The 14,700-nt window shown below is 40.1% G+C and overlaps 1 protein-coding gene across 12 annotated transcripts in view; it reads left to right on the top strand.

The window, feature by feature from the left end:
* The window catches only part of LOC139381237 (neurexin-1a-like), a 749,117-nt gene that overhangs the window by 369,122 nt on the left and 365,295 nt on the right, over positions 1-14,700 (top strand). For all 12 annotated transcript variants that reach the window (XM_071124703.1, XM_071124702.1, XM_071124701.1 and 9 more), the window contains one exon: positions 3,236-3,355. In XM_071124703.1, coding sequence (XP_070980804.1) covers positions 3,236-3,355 — 120 coding nt within the window. The remainder of the gene's footprint in view (positions 1-3,235; positions 3,356-14,700) is intronic.

The raw sequence follows: 14,700 nt of genomic DNA, 5'->3' as shown, positions 1-14,700 counted from the left end.
GCTGCAGTAAATAACAATAGCGGCGCTATATACCCGTACAGAGTCAATGTGCAGTTCACCGGTGTTGAGGTAATATGTACATGTAGGTAGAGTTATTAAAGTGACTATGTATAGATAATAATAGAGAGTAGCAGTAGTGTAGAGGGGGGGGGGGGGGGACTCTTATGGCTTGGGGTAGAAGCTGTTCAGGCTTGTGGATAGAAGCTGTTTAGAAGCCTACATAAGACTACATAACAGATTGGCTGACAGACTACATAACAGACTGGCTGACAGACTACATAACAGACTGGCTGACAGACTATATAACAGACTGGCTGACAGACTACATAACAGACTGGCTGACAGACTACATAGCAGATTGGCTGACAGTTGACATAACAGACAGGCAGGCAGGCAGGCAGGCAGGCAGGCAGGCAGGCAGGCAGGCAGGCAGGCAGGCAGGCAGAGGCTAAGATCAGTGTCCTAACCTGTTACACGTTGTTGGCCAATGTTAATAGCTGCTGATGATCTTTACTCTTTTTTTCTACAATGGATTGTCTATCTCCAAAATACTAAAGACAAATGCAGTTTTCAGACCATCCACAAGAGAAAAATTCCAGATTGTCTCAGATCCGGGTTTATCCTCGGCTACATTTCCGTTTTCTTTATCTTCCCATGCAAATAACAGAAACACACATCTACTCTCCCTTGAAATGATTGGGTCTTCCTTTCCTGTGTCGGTCCTCATGAGAGACAGTTTCATCGTAGCGCTTGATGCTTTTTTGAAATTGCACCTGAGGAAACTCTCAAAGTTCTTGAAATTATCCAGATTGACTGATCTTCGTGTCTTAAAGTAATGATGGACTGTCATTTCTCTTTGCTTATTTGAGCTGTCCCTGCCATAATATGGACTTGGTCTTTTACCAAATAGAGCTATCTTCTGTATACCACCCCTACCTTGTGACAACACAACTGATTGGCTCAAACACAATAAGAAGGAAAGAAATTCCACAAACTAACTTTTAACAAGGCTCACCTGATAGTTGAAATGCATTCCAGGCGACTACCTCATGAAGCTGGTTGAGAGAATGCCAAGAGAGTGCAATGCTGTCACGTTGGCTACTTTGAAGAAACTCAAATATAAATATATTTTGGTTTGTTTAACGCTTTTTTGGTTAGTACATGATTCCATGTGTTATTTCATAATTTTGATGTCTTCACTATTATTCTATAATGTAAAAAATAGTACAAATAAATAAAAACCTTTGAATGTGTAGGTTTGTCCAAACTTTTGACTGGTACTGTATATGGACCAAGGCCTCTCAACACACTATTTTCCAGAATAGTATGTCAAATATCATGACGTCTACTGACCACTTAACATTCACATGGGCACATAAATTACTGTAAATCAGTCGGATATTTGTTTTGCAACAAAACTTGGCACACATGTTGAAAACACTGAAAGACTTTTGCAAGCATATCGACCACACAGTGGCGCTATGATTCGGAGTGATGAAATTTGGCACACCTGCTCAAAGATATGAGTCTAGCTAACCTGTAAAGTATGATTGAGTTTGATCACACTGTGGCATTGTTGGATAGGAAAAAACATGAATCTAAGCTCATTGGCTCATAGCGGCCATATTGTTGCATCTAGAGTCTTGGAAAATAGTGTATTTGAAGACGTATACATGCTGTATACCAGATTTGGATTTGCTGCCGATCGGTCCAGCCGTTCTGAAGAAGAAGGTGTTTAAAGTAGTCAACATCATTAAAAATGATCTAAAATACATCAAAAGCATATTATATTGCATGATCAGTTTGATTTTGAGATCTGATTTGGCAAGCGTGGTGAGGAATACAGAAGTAGCTCATCCTAGGAAGATGTGTTCCATGTGTGTTCCATGTGTCCTGATGGTGGCACAGTGGGCCCACAGCTGAACCTCATCTAGGCTGCTGACAGATTTAACAATATTTGTTATTTCCTAAAAATAGTGGTGAGAGTGCAAAAGTAAAATAAATATGAATATGAGTAAGCAAGAGTACCTTAACTCACTAAAACGAATGACAATCTCATAAAAACGGTGTGTAATGTGTGTAAAGGGTTTCTTCGTGTAAAGTGTTTGTGTGTGAAAGCAAGTGAGACTGATAGAGCAAGGCAGATAGTGAGAGAGAGAAAGAGAGAGAGAGACAGAGACACAGAGAGAGAGACATATAGAGAGACATACAGAGAGACATATACAGAGACACAGATATATATATATATATATATATATATATATATATATACATATAGAGAGAGAGAGAGAGACATATACAGAGACATATAGCTAGACACAGAGAGAGAGAAACAGAGAGAGAGAGAGAGACAGAGAGAGACATACAGAGATATATAGAGAGACACAGAGATAAATAGAGAGAGAGACATATATAGAGAGACACAGAGAGAGAGACAGAGTGAGAGGCATATGGAAAGAGACACAGAGAGAGACACACATGAAGAGAGAGAAAGACAGACACAGAGAGTGACAGAGAGAGACACAGAGAGAGACACAGAGAGACACAGAGAGAGACAGAGAGATTTTTGCACATTGTTACAACACTGAATATATAAATGATGACATTTGTAATGTCTTTATTATTTTGGAACTTCTATGGGTGTAATGTTTACTGTTCATTTTTATTGTTTTTTTTTCACTTTCGTATATTATCTACTTCACTTGATTTGGCAATGTTTTAACATATGTTTCCCATGCCAATAAAGCTCCTTGAATTGAATTGAGAGAGAGAGAGAGAGAGAGACACAGAGAGAGACACAGAGAGAGAGAGACAGAGAGAGAGAGAGAGAGAGAGAGAGAGAGACACAGAGAGAGAGAGAGACAGAGAGAGACAGAGAGAGAGAGACAGAGAGAGAGAGACACAGAGAGAGAGACACAGAGAGAGAGACAGAGAGGTTATCAAATCAATAATAAGAGATAAAAGTAACACGTTTTAAGAGCAGCAGTAAAAAATACAATTACAATATATACAAGGGGCTGCGAGTACAGAGTCAATGTGCGGGGGCACCGGTTAGTTGAGGTAGCATGTACATGTAGGTACAGGTATGTTTGTCTCAGTATGCCATGTGTCAGTATATAAACTGGTAAATGGACTGCAAAGATTAAGTTGGATTAAGCTTTTAATCATATATATGTGTTTCATTTTAAATTCCAATCGCATATTTTACGTGATCCCTCCCTCCCCCTGTTCCCAGGCCCCAGTACAACATGCCAGGAGGACTCATGTGCCAATCAGGGTGTGTGCCTGCAGCAGTGGGAGGGGTTCAACTGTGACTGTAGCATGACATCTTTCGGAGGGCCACTCTGCAACGACGGTAAGACACACCTTTCAACTGCTTTGTGTATGTGCACACACACACACACACACACACACACACACACACACACGTTCACAATGTCCTACATTGCAGGAACGTTCTCCTTCCACAGGGTGATTAAGATCCTACATCTATATATATATATATATATATACATATATATATATATATATATATTTAATTTATTTCACCTTTATTTAACCAGGTAAGCTAGTTGAGAACAAGTTCTCATGTACAACTGCGACTTGGCCAAGATAAATCAAAGCATTGCGACAAAATACAACACAGAGTTACACATGGGATAAAGAAACGTACAGTCAATAACACAATAGAAAAATCTATATACAGTGTGGGCAACCTACAGTACCCTACAGTATATAAGAATGCATTGTGTCCTTTGTGTCACCATTTGTTGTAAACCATCACAAAACACACATCAAGTTTGCTTTTGTCTTGCTATGAACTCCACATTCCATACATTGAGTTCCACACGCTGTGTTGCATATATACATTGTATCTTGACTGAGTTGCCATTATGCCAGAAGAGTCGACTAAAGGTAAGTGTTGTCGTCATCATGGCGGCAACAACGAACACGTTTATTTGGGACATTGGAGCACTTTTCTTCTCCTGTCACTTTAGTACTGATGTCCTTTAGAACCACTCTGTTCTCATTAGCACTTATTATATTCCAGTCATTAAATTCCAGTCATTATATTCCATGACAACTGTTCTATACTTTACATGCTGCATTTGAAAACTCATTATTATATTACCAGTAGCGGTGTGTGGGTAAAATCACTGGGGAAGCCAAGCCAGGAAAAAATGTGTTGTGATCATTTCATTGTTTGCTCTATAACCTGGTAGTTCATATGCCACCATGATATATATATATATATATATAATTAAGTAAAACCACAACTCCAAATCTCTATCTCCATCCATGGCTAATTTAGGAATGGGCCTAGCTAGCTAGCCACCGAAGGATAACAACACAACGAGATGCAAAAAAGAATGTTTCTTTGGTCAATGACCTTTGGCTTTTTGATGTGATGTGTTTGGTGTGAAGCCAAATCCAAACAGGCTTCCCTTGACCATTCACAGTTGAGCTCACTCAGTTTTGCTCAACTCTGATTGCCTATTATTTTATACCAAAAAAAATTAAGGGACGTCAAATGCTCTCTCGGTTCCCTTGTATTCAATGCTACAGGTGACAACAGTAGACTCTTTTTACCAGACAACATCAGATAGATGGTCTACACATACAGAGACAGAGGGGCGCTGTTTCGCTCATTCAGAAGCTTTCATCAGTGAGATATATTCAGCTTCTTGCGAATTGAAGGAAACTTATGAAGCAGAGAGAGGAAATATACATTATACATTATTATTTTTCTTTTTTTATCTGTGAATTCTTTCATTTGCATCCATGAATACATACCACTGTAAATGACTGGGGCCTCTGGCAATACAAAAGGACAATGCTATTATACCCGAGAAGCCAGTGTTTGGAGGATATATTGGCATGGTGTTTTTAGGCACCCGTTCCGCATTTATGGATGTGACCCAGTTGTTCAGTATTTTTGTTCTGTATTTATGGATGTGACCCAGTTGTTCAGTATTTTGTTCTGTATTTATGGACGTGACCCAGTTGTTCAGTATTTTGTTCTGTATTTATGGACGTGACCCAGTTGTTCAGTATTTTGTTCTTTATTTATGGACGTGACCCAGTTGTTCAGTATTTTGTTCTGTATTTATGGACGTGACCCAGTTGTTCAGTATTTTGTTCTGTATTTATGGACGTGACCCAGTTGTTCAGTATTTTGTTCTGTATTTATGGACGTGACCCAGTTGTTCAGTATTTTGTTCTGTATTTATGGATGTGACCCAGTCGTTCAGTATTTTGTTCTGTATTTATGGACGTGACCCAGTTGTTCAGTATTTTGTTCTGTATTTATGGACGTGACCCAGTTGTTCAGTATTTTGTTCTGTATTTATGGATGTGACCCAGTCGTTCAGTATTTTGTTCTGTATTTATGGATGTGACCCAGTTGTTCAGTATTTTTGTTCTGTATTTATGGATGTGACCCAGTTGTTCAGTATTTTTGTTCTGTATTTATGGATGTGACCCAGTTGTTCAGTATTTTTGTTCTGTATTTATGGATGTGACCCAGTTGTTCAGTATTTTGTTCTGTATTTATGGACGTGACCCAGTCGTTCAGTATTTTGTTCTGTATTTATGGACGTGACCCAGTTGTTCAGTATTTTTGTTCTGTATTTATGGATGTGACCCAGTCGTTCAGTATTTTGTTCTGTATTTATGGATGTGACCCAGTTGTTCAGTATTTTGTTCTGTATTTATGGATGTGACCCAGTCGTTCAGTATTTTGTTCTGTATTTATGGATGTGACCCAGTTGTTCAGTATTTTTGTTCTGTATTTATGGATGTGACCCAGTTGTTCAGTATTTTTGTTCTGTATTTATGGATGTGACCCAGTTGTTCAGTATTTTTGTTCTGTATTTATGGATGTGACCCAGTTGTTCAGTATTTTGTTCTGTATTTATGGACGTGACCCAGTCGTTCAGTATTTTGTTCTGTATTTATGGACGTGACCCAGTTGTTCAGTATTTTTGTTCTGTATTTATGGATGTGACCCAGTCGTTCAGTATTTTGTTCTGTATTTATGGATGTGACCCAGTTGTTCAGTATTTTGTTCTGTATTTATGGATGTGACCCAGTTGTTCAGTATTTTGTTCTGTATTTATGGACGTGACCCAGTTGTTCAGTATTTTTGTTCTGTATTTATGGATGTGACCCAGTTGTTCAGTATTTTTGTTCTGTATTTATGGATGTGACCCCGTCGTTCAGTATTTTGTTCTGTATTTATGGATGTGACCCAGTTGTTCGGTATTTTGTTCTGTATTTATGGATGTGACCCAGTCGTTCAGTATTTTGTTCTGTATTTATGGATGTGACCCAGTTGTTCAGTATTTTTGTTCTGTATTTATGGATGTGACCCAGTTGTTCAGTATTTTTGTTCTGTATTTATGGATGTGACCCAGTTGTTCAGTATTTTGTTCTGTATTTATGGATGTGACCCAGTTGTTCAGTATTTTGTTCTGTATTTATGGACGTGACCCAGTCGTTCAGTATTTTGTTCTGTATTTATGGACGTGACCCAGTTGTTCAGTATTTTGTTCTGTATTTATGGATGTGACCCAGTTGTTCAGTATTTTGTTCTGTATTTATGGACGTGACCCAGTTGTTCAGTATTTTTGTTCTTTATTTATGGATGTGACCCTGTTGTTCAGTGTTTTTGTTCTGTATTTATGGATGTGACCCAGTTGTTCAGTATTTTTGTTCTGTATTTATGGATGTGACCCAGTTGTTCAGTGTTTTTGTTCTGTATTTATGGATGTGACCCAGTTGTTCAGTATTTTTGTTCTGTATTTATGGACGTGACCCAGTTGTTCATTATTATAAATGTTCCATTGCCATACTGGCTGGCAACGTTCTTATCCTTTGCTTGCTAACTAGCCAACTATGGTTAAATACAGTCACGTCAAAAAGTGCAGCCAGAATAACAGCAAAGCAGTTGTTTTGTAGTTGGCTTCATTTGGATCCATCCATAGCAATGAGTTTATTATGTGTGATTTTGCCTGGCAGAGAAAATGTGCTCTCTTGTCAGGATGCTGTTCAGGCAAAAGAAAGACAATCCATGACATTCAGTTGATTTGATTTTAATAAATGAAACCCTACGTTGTTGTTGTTATCCACCACAGCTGACATAGCTCCATCAATCACATGTATTTTTTAATCAGCTGATGTCACAAAGTGCTAAACAGAAACCCAGCCTATAGCTAGCTATAGCTACTTATTGTATGTCACATTTATCTGTACATTCACTTGGACAGTGCATTGGTTGAAATATCTGTAGGAGTCTGTGCTACTACTTCTGCTGCCTTGCTTCAGCCTTTTGGGTGTTGATGGTGCTGCAGTGTGGTCTTAGTTTTCGGCCTTGATGTTTCTCCAGCATTTTCTGTCTGTCAATGAGGGATGGCATTAGCTAATGAGCGAACCTTCACACCGATGCCCACTCACTGACATAATCTCCCTCGCTTCTAAACCAGCCTTTTGTATGGCCAGTTTCTGGTCTTGAAACTGTGTTTCTGGTTCTGTGGTCCTGATGCTGTGATTTGTGTATGTAGTTGTTCCCACTGCCCTGCACGACTTGGGTAGAAGTGCTGCCAGATAGTTCCCACCCATCGGCTCTGATCGAGTCCCTGATACACTCTCCTCTTCTTGGGTGGAGATAAAATGCAAGGGCGTTCTCCAGGCATTTCGATAGATATTTCCCTGGTGATGCCATTGGGCATAGCTGGTTCCCTGGCTGCTCAAACATGAATCCCCTCTTGGACTCCCTGCCCCTCTCCCTTGGGTCCAGATGATTCATTGTGGCCTTGTTATACGCTAGAGTGGTGTATCTGAGACGGAATGCATTGTAAGAAATATTCTTTTCCAGTAGCCTAATTATGAGTCCAACTTAGAAATAACACAAACAGGCTATGAACAACATACCTTAGAAAGTTCTCGTCTGTTTTTACAAGGAATGACTTTTAGTTGTCTGTTCCCCTCCTTGACCCAGATATATCTGGAGGTTCAACCTCACTTTCTGGACCAGACCACTTGGTGTACCGGGATTCAGCGCCTGTGAGTTTTGGAGCTGGGCCATGTCCTTATCGGTGATGGGACGGTGGCTGTTTGTGATATCTTTTCTTTGCCTTCTTATCTGTTTGATGTTGCCAGAAAAACAACCTGTCAACAGGACATAACATGTACTATGAGGCGTGACTGAATGGACACTACTGTAGTGAGCTGTATAGCCTTATATTAAAGACTGTTACTGCATCTCAAATGGCACCCTATTCCCTAGTGCACTACTTATGATGAGGGCCCATAGGGCTCTTGTCAAAAGTGCACTATTGGAATAGGGTGACATTTGGAATGCATACTTTGTTTCACTAGAGGGCAGAAGAGAGCTATTTCAAAGCAAAATACACTAACGCAATGAAATGTGCATTGTTATTGGTGCATTCTTATTGGTAAATCGGTGAATGGCTTGCTTGACCTGACATTGGATGAACACATTTACATGCATTTCATTTTCATATGTTGTTGACAAGATAGTAAGTTGAAAGCTATTGTTCTAGATACAGTATATACACACAAACGTATGTGGATTCAGCTATTTCAGCCACACCCATTGCAGACAGATGTATAAAATCGAGCACACAGCTATGCAATTTCCATAGACAAACATTAGCAGTAGAATGGCCTTACCGAAGAGCTCAGTGACTTTAAACGTGGCACCGTCAAAGGATGCCACCTTTCCAACAAGTCAGTTTATCAGATTTCTGCCCTACTACAGCTACCCTGCTCAACTGTAAGTGCTATTTTTGTCGAGTGGAAACGTCTAGGAGCAACAGTGGCTCAGCCGCAAAGTGGTAGGCCACAGAAGCTCACAAAGCGGGACTGTTGAGTGCTGAAGTACGTAGCGCATAAAACTTCTCTGTCCTCTTTTGTAACATTCACAACCGAGTTCAAAACTGCCTCTGGAAGCAACATCAGCACAATAACTGTTTTTCGGGAGCTTCATGAAATGACTTGCCTTGGCCGAGCAGCCGCATACAAGCCTAAGATAACCATGCTCAATGCTAAGCGTTCGCTGGAGGGGTATAAAGCTTACCGCCATTGGACTCTGGAGCTGTGGAAACGTGTTGTCTGGATTGATGAATCACGCTTCACCAACTGACAGTCCAACGGATTAATCTGGGTTTGGCGGATTCCAAGAGAACGCTACCTGTCTCAATGGAAAGTGCCAACTGTAAAGTTTGGTAGAGGAATAATTGTCTGGGGCTGTATTTCATGGTTCAGGTTAGGCCCCTTAGTTCCAGTGAAGGGAAATTTTAACGCTACAGCATACAATTACATTCTAGACAATTCTGTGCTTCCAACTTTGTGGCAACAGTTCAGCATGACAATTCCCCTGTGCACAAAACTTGGAGGACATCCTCCGGAAGTCATAATTACTGTGTAAGTCTATGGAAAGGGGTGAGAACTATGAGCCTTCTAGGTTTTGTATTGAAGTCAATGGACACAGAGCACGGTAGCTAGCTGTCCTCCTGCTCCACCATGGTGCAACCCTACAGAGTGCTGTTGAGGCTACTGTAGACCTTCATTGCAAAACAGTGTGTTTTTTATAAATTATTTGGTGGTCATGTATTTACTATAGTTTTATCTAAAAATTATAACTTTTTAAATGTTTCACAATAAAATAAAATATATGAAATTCACTAAGGAGGATGGTCCTCCCCTTCCTGCTCTAAGGAGCCTCCACTGATATATATATATTTAATTTGACTATTTTCTATATTGTAGAATAATAGTGAAGACATCAAAACTATGAAGTAACACATATGGAATCATGTAGTAACCAAAAAGTGTTAAAAAATCTAAATATATTTAATATTTGATATTCTTCAAAGAAGTCACCCTTTGCCTTGATGACAGCTTTGCACACTCTTGGCATCTTGTTGTCCATGAGAGTCTCACCTCACGTCTAACCCAAACTGTTTGGAAGTTACAGACAAAAGTTGGCAGATCGGCTGTACCAACTTCAGTCTCATCTTTCCGTAGAGGGGTCATACTAGTTTGTAGGCCAAACCATTCGGGCTATACAGATGATATAGTGAGTAGACCAATTTTCGGATATCTCATGGTCTGACAAACACCACTCTAGTTGTGCCACCTTTCACCGAAGATGAGGAAGTGCGACATCAGCAGATGCTTTGGATTAAGATGAATCCAATGCAAAAAAAACAAATATCTCAAGTTTAAACTGACAGATTTGGATGGGGATTATTTTATTATTCTAATTTGATTTCTGTGGGGCCACAGAACTCGACTCTAGCGGGCTTTCTATCAACCAGGTTCATGAGGAATGCATTTCCAACAGCCTTGAAGGAGTTCCCACATATGCTGAGCACTTGTTGGCTGTTTTTCCTTCACTCTTCACTCTTCACCAACTCATCCCAAACCATCTCAATTGGGTTGAGGTCGGGTGATTGTGGAGGCCAGGTCATCTGATGCAGCACTCCATCACTCTCCTAATTGCTCAAATAGCACTTACAAATCCAGGAGGTGTGTTGGGTCATTGTTCTGTTGAAACACAAATGTTAGTCCCACTAAGTGCAAAACAGACGGGATGGTGTATCCCTGCAGAGTACTGTGGTAGCTATGCTGGATGTGTGCCTTGAATTCTAAATAAATCACAGACAGTGTCACCAGCAAAGCACCCCCACACCAGCACACTTCCTCCTACATGTTTCATGGTGGGAACCACACATGCAGAGATCATCCGTTCAACTACTGTGCGTCTCACAAAAACACAGCAGCTGGAACCAAAAATGTAAAATGTTGATTTATCAGAGTTGTTTGAACTGTCGTGGAAATTTCCTTAATTACCAAATGATGAGAGAGCAAATCACACACCAGTCAGAGTTATGCTTAATCTTCACCTTTAATTATAATTAAGCTTTTGCAGTAGCATTTTGACTTTCAACAGTTCAGTATCTCTACTGAAAAGTTGAGAGTGCCCAACATAATGGCAACTGGGATCCTTTATAGCAAAGATCCACCCCCTCCCTAGACGACATGACAAACCACAGGTCTTAGGAACTTACACAAAGAAAGACTTCACTTCAGAGAGGAATATCCCCTAGCCAGACAGAGTTGGCTATAAATGATCGTTCAGTTTGGTCTCCTAAACAAAGCTCTTATCTCATCCTTGGGACAAAATGGTACCAAGACATTACCCCCACCCAATGATATATATCAAATTGTCATTTTAGATACCCCATCCTAAATACAACCAATTCTGGACAAGCTCACGGAGAGGAAAGTGAGCCTCTAGGTCAAGATAGGGGCAACAAGAGAGGGAGCATAGAATGATCCCAGACACTGCCATCCTCCTCTCCCCGATGAGAAAAGTAGGGAGTGACTGGCACACAGACACAGTGGAGCCAAAAGATAATTGGTTCCCCATTAATCCATCCTTCACATGGTTTAAAATATATGTTTACACATGATGACACCTTGACCTCTCCCCTCTCTGCGGCCCAAGCAACTTAGTCCTGACAGAGAACAGATAACTGCAAATGACCACCACTATAGTACAACAACAAACATTCTTATGAGAAATAACTCATAAGCATATCATGAAAATAAAACATCTTATCTATGTTATCCATCTAATTCTGATTAATCCCCAACAGAACTCTGTGAAGCATTTTTGGGAGCTGCAATTTCTGAGGCTGGTAACTATAATGAACCTATCCCTTTAGCAGAGGTAACTCTGGGTCTTCCCATAGGTACACTTCAACTGTGAGAGACTGAATCTAAAACAAAAATCCAGAAAATCACATTGTATGATTTTTAAGTAATTCATTTGAAGATGAATGATGTTTCCACCTCCATGCTTCATGGTATGGGATGGTGTTCTTGGGGTTGTACTCATCCTTCTTCTTCCTCCAATCACAGTGGAGTTTAGACCAAAAAGCTCTATTTTTGTCTCATCAGACCACATTACCTTCTCCCATTCCTCCTCTGGATCATCCAGATGGTCATTGGCAAACTTCAGATGGGCCTGGACATGCGCTGGCTTGAGCAGGGGGACCTTGCGTGCGCTGCAGGATTTTAATCCATGACGGCGTAGTGTGTTACTAATGGTTTTTGAGACTGTGGTCCCAGCTCTCTTCAGGTCATTGACCAGGTTCTGCCGTGTAGTTCTTGGCTGATCCCTCACCTTCCTCATGATCATTGATGCCCCACGAGGTGAGATCTTGCATGGAGCCCAAGACTGAGGGTGATTGACCGTCATTTTGAACTTCTTCCATTTTCTAATAATTGCCCCAACAGTTGTTGCCTTCTCACCAAGCTGCTTGCCTATTGTCCTGTAGCCCATGCCAGTCTTGTGCAGGTCTACAATTTATCCCTGATGTCCTTACACAGCTCTCGGCCATTGTGGAGAGGTTGGAGTCTGTTTGATTGAGTGTGTGGACAGGTGTCTTTTATACAGGTAACGAGTTCAAACAAGTGCAGTTAATACAGGTAATGAGTGGAGAACAGGAGGGCTTCTTAAATAAAGACTAACTGGTCTGTGAGAGCCGGAATTCTTACTGGTTGGTAGGTGATCAAATACTTATGTCATGCAATAAAATGCTAATTAATTACCTAAAAATCATACAATGTGATTTTCTGCATTTTTGTTTTAGATTCCGTCTCTCACAGTTGAAGTGTACCTATGATAAAAATGACAGACCTCTACATGCTTTGTAAGTAGGAAAACGGCTAAAAATCAAGCTGGGCTTACTCTATAGAAACAGGACATGCTTGTCCTCTACAAATAGAAGACAAATTGTGCAAGCTACTTTTATGTTTGTTATGGGGATATTATTTACATGCATGCTACGGCATCAACACTTAAATCGCTGGATGCTACTTATCATTGTTCACTTAGGTTTATTACGGGTGCTAGCTACAGAACTCACCATTGAGTTTTATATCAAAATGTGGGTTGGACTTCGCTGTCCGTGAGACGAGAACAACATGGTCTCGTGTTTGTCTATAAAGCACTTCTGAATAAACAACCTTCTTATTTAACATCACTCATCAATATTAGAATTAGAATTCCTAAAACCAGGTCTCAAACATGGATTACACTTGAGGCCCATGCGGTTTCCACAGAGTTGGGTATGGTTGTCTTTTCCTGTTTACGCTCCTTGCCTATGGAATAGCCTGCAGACTAAACTTAAACTTGGGACTCTTGTCGCCCATTTTAAAAATTATTGGAGGATTTTTATTTTTGTATTCCTTGTAACTGTTTCGGGTAAATTATTGTGCTGTTAGGGGAATAACCTGTTAGGGGAATAACCTGTGTGTAAATGTAATCTGTTGCTGTATGTTTTTTGTTATCTGTGATGGTTTTGTTTGTCTTGTGTAGTTTCTTAATCATTGTACCTAAACTGTATGTGTAAACATGTATACGCAGGGCCCAGCTGTAAAAGAGACCTTGGTCTCAGTCTGTGTTCCTTGTTGAAATAAAGGTATAAAAAACAAAAAACACAAGGCACACCTGTTAATTGAAATGCATTCCAGGTGACTACCTCATGAAGCTGGTTGAGAGAATGCCAAGAGTGTGTGAAGCTGTCATCAAGGCAAAGGGTGGCTACTTTGAATAATCTAAAATCTATTTTATTTGTTTAACACTTGTTTGGTTACTACATGATTCCATGTGTTTTGTCATAGTTTTTACGTCTTCACTATTATTCTACAATGTAGAAAATAGTAAAAATATAGAAAAACCCTTGAATGAGTAGGTGTGTCCAAACTTTTAACTGGTACTGTATATACATTGTTATTGCCTTCATGTTGAATAGTATGATATTTATGATTAATGTGGACCATTATGTGTGAACAGACAAGATGTGTTGCAAATGACAGCATATTCCCTAGGTAGTTCACTACTTTTGAACATAGCCCATATGGTTCTGGTCAAAAATGGTGCACTATCTGTTGAAGGGTTGGCATTCGGGAGACATGCACAGTAAGATAGCAGTATATGCTTGCAACATAGTAGGAGGGGGGCTTTGAGAACGTAAAAGTTCTGCAATATTAATCTCTCCTAAATGTTGTAAGAGGAGACAAGGAAATATATGGGCAATGAGGAGAGAAGGAGAAAGGGCGAATGTTTTCTTATTAATGATGAGCCATACAGAGACAGCAATACTGGGAGAATGTGGGAATGCTTGCATTAATTGAAGCAAATAGCCTACTTTGCTATGCAAAATATGCACAAGGGACAAGGGGAGAGTGTGCGGTAGTCATTATTTTCATTGGCAGTGGTTCGCGCTGTAAGGGGAGGATGGAGTAAACTGCTGAATGGCAATGAGAGAGAGAGAGAGAGAGAGAGGATTATACTGTATGGAAGGGTTGTGAATAAGGAGATGTTGAGATATACTGTATACTGTATAGCTAACTCCAGGTGAACCCCTGTTCTGTTCATTTAAAGGAAAGGAATAGGAACAAAGTAGAGGGATAAAGGGGAGGAACATCCATATTCATCATTCAGCGAGATGTGTGTGTTATGGTGTGGTAGTGGTAGAGGCCTTTATCTGGGGCATAATGCATGCCCTGTACCCAGCGGGGTGGCAGGTTTATTCACAGGAGGCGTTAGTGAGAACAGGTCTGGTTCATTTCTTCTCACAGCAGTAAATCTCTCTTTGGGCC

Source organism: Oncorhynchus clarkii, chromosome 23, assembly GCF_045791955.1.
Source record: "Oncorhynchus clarkii lewisi isolate Uvic-CL-2024 chromosome 23, UVic_Ocla_1.0, whole genome shotgun sequence".
NCBI lineage: Eukaryota > Metazoa > Chordata > Actinopteri > Salmoniformes > Salmonidae > Oncorhynchus > Oncorhynchus clarkii.
The sequence above is the reverse complement of the archived record's forward strand: the minus strand, read 5'-3'. Positions and strand labels throughout refer to the sequence as shown.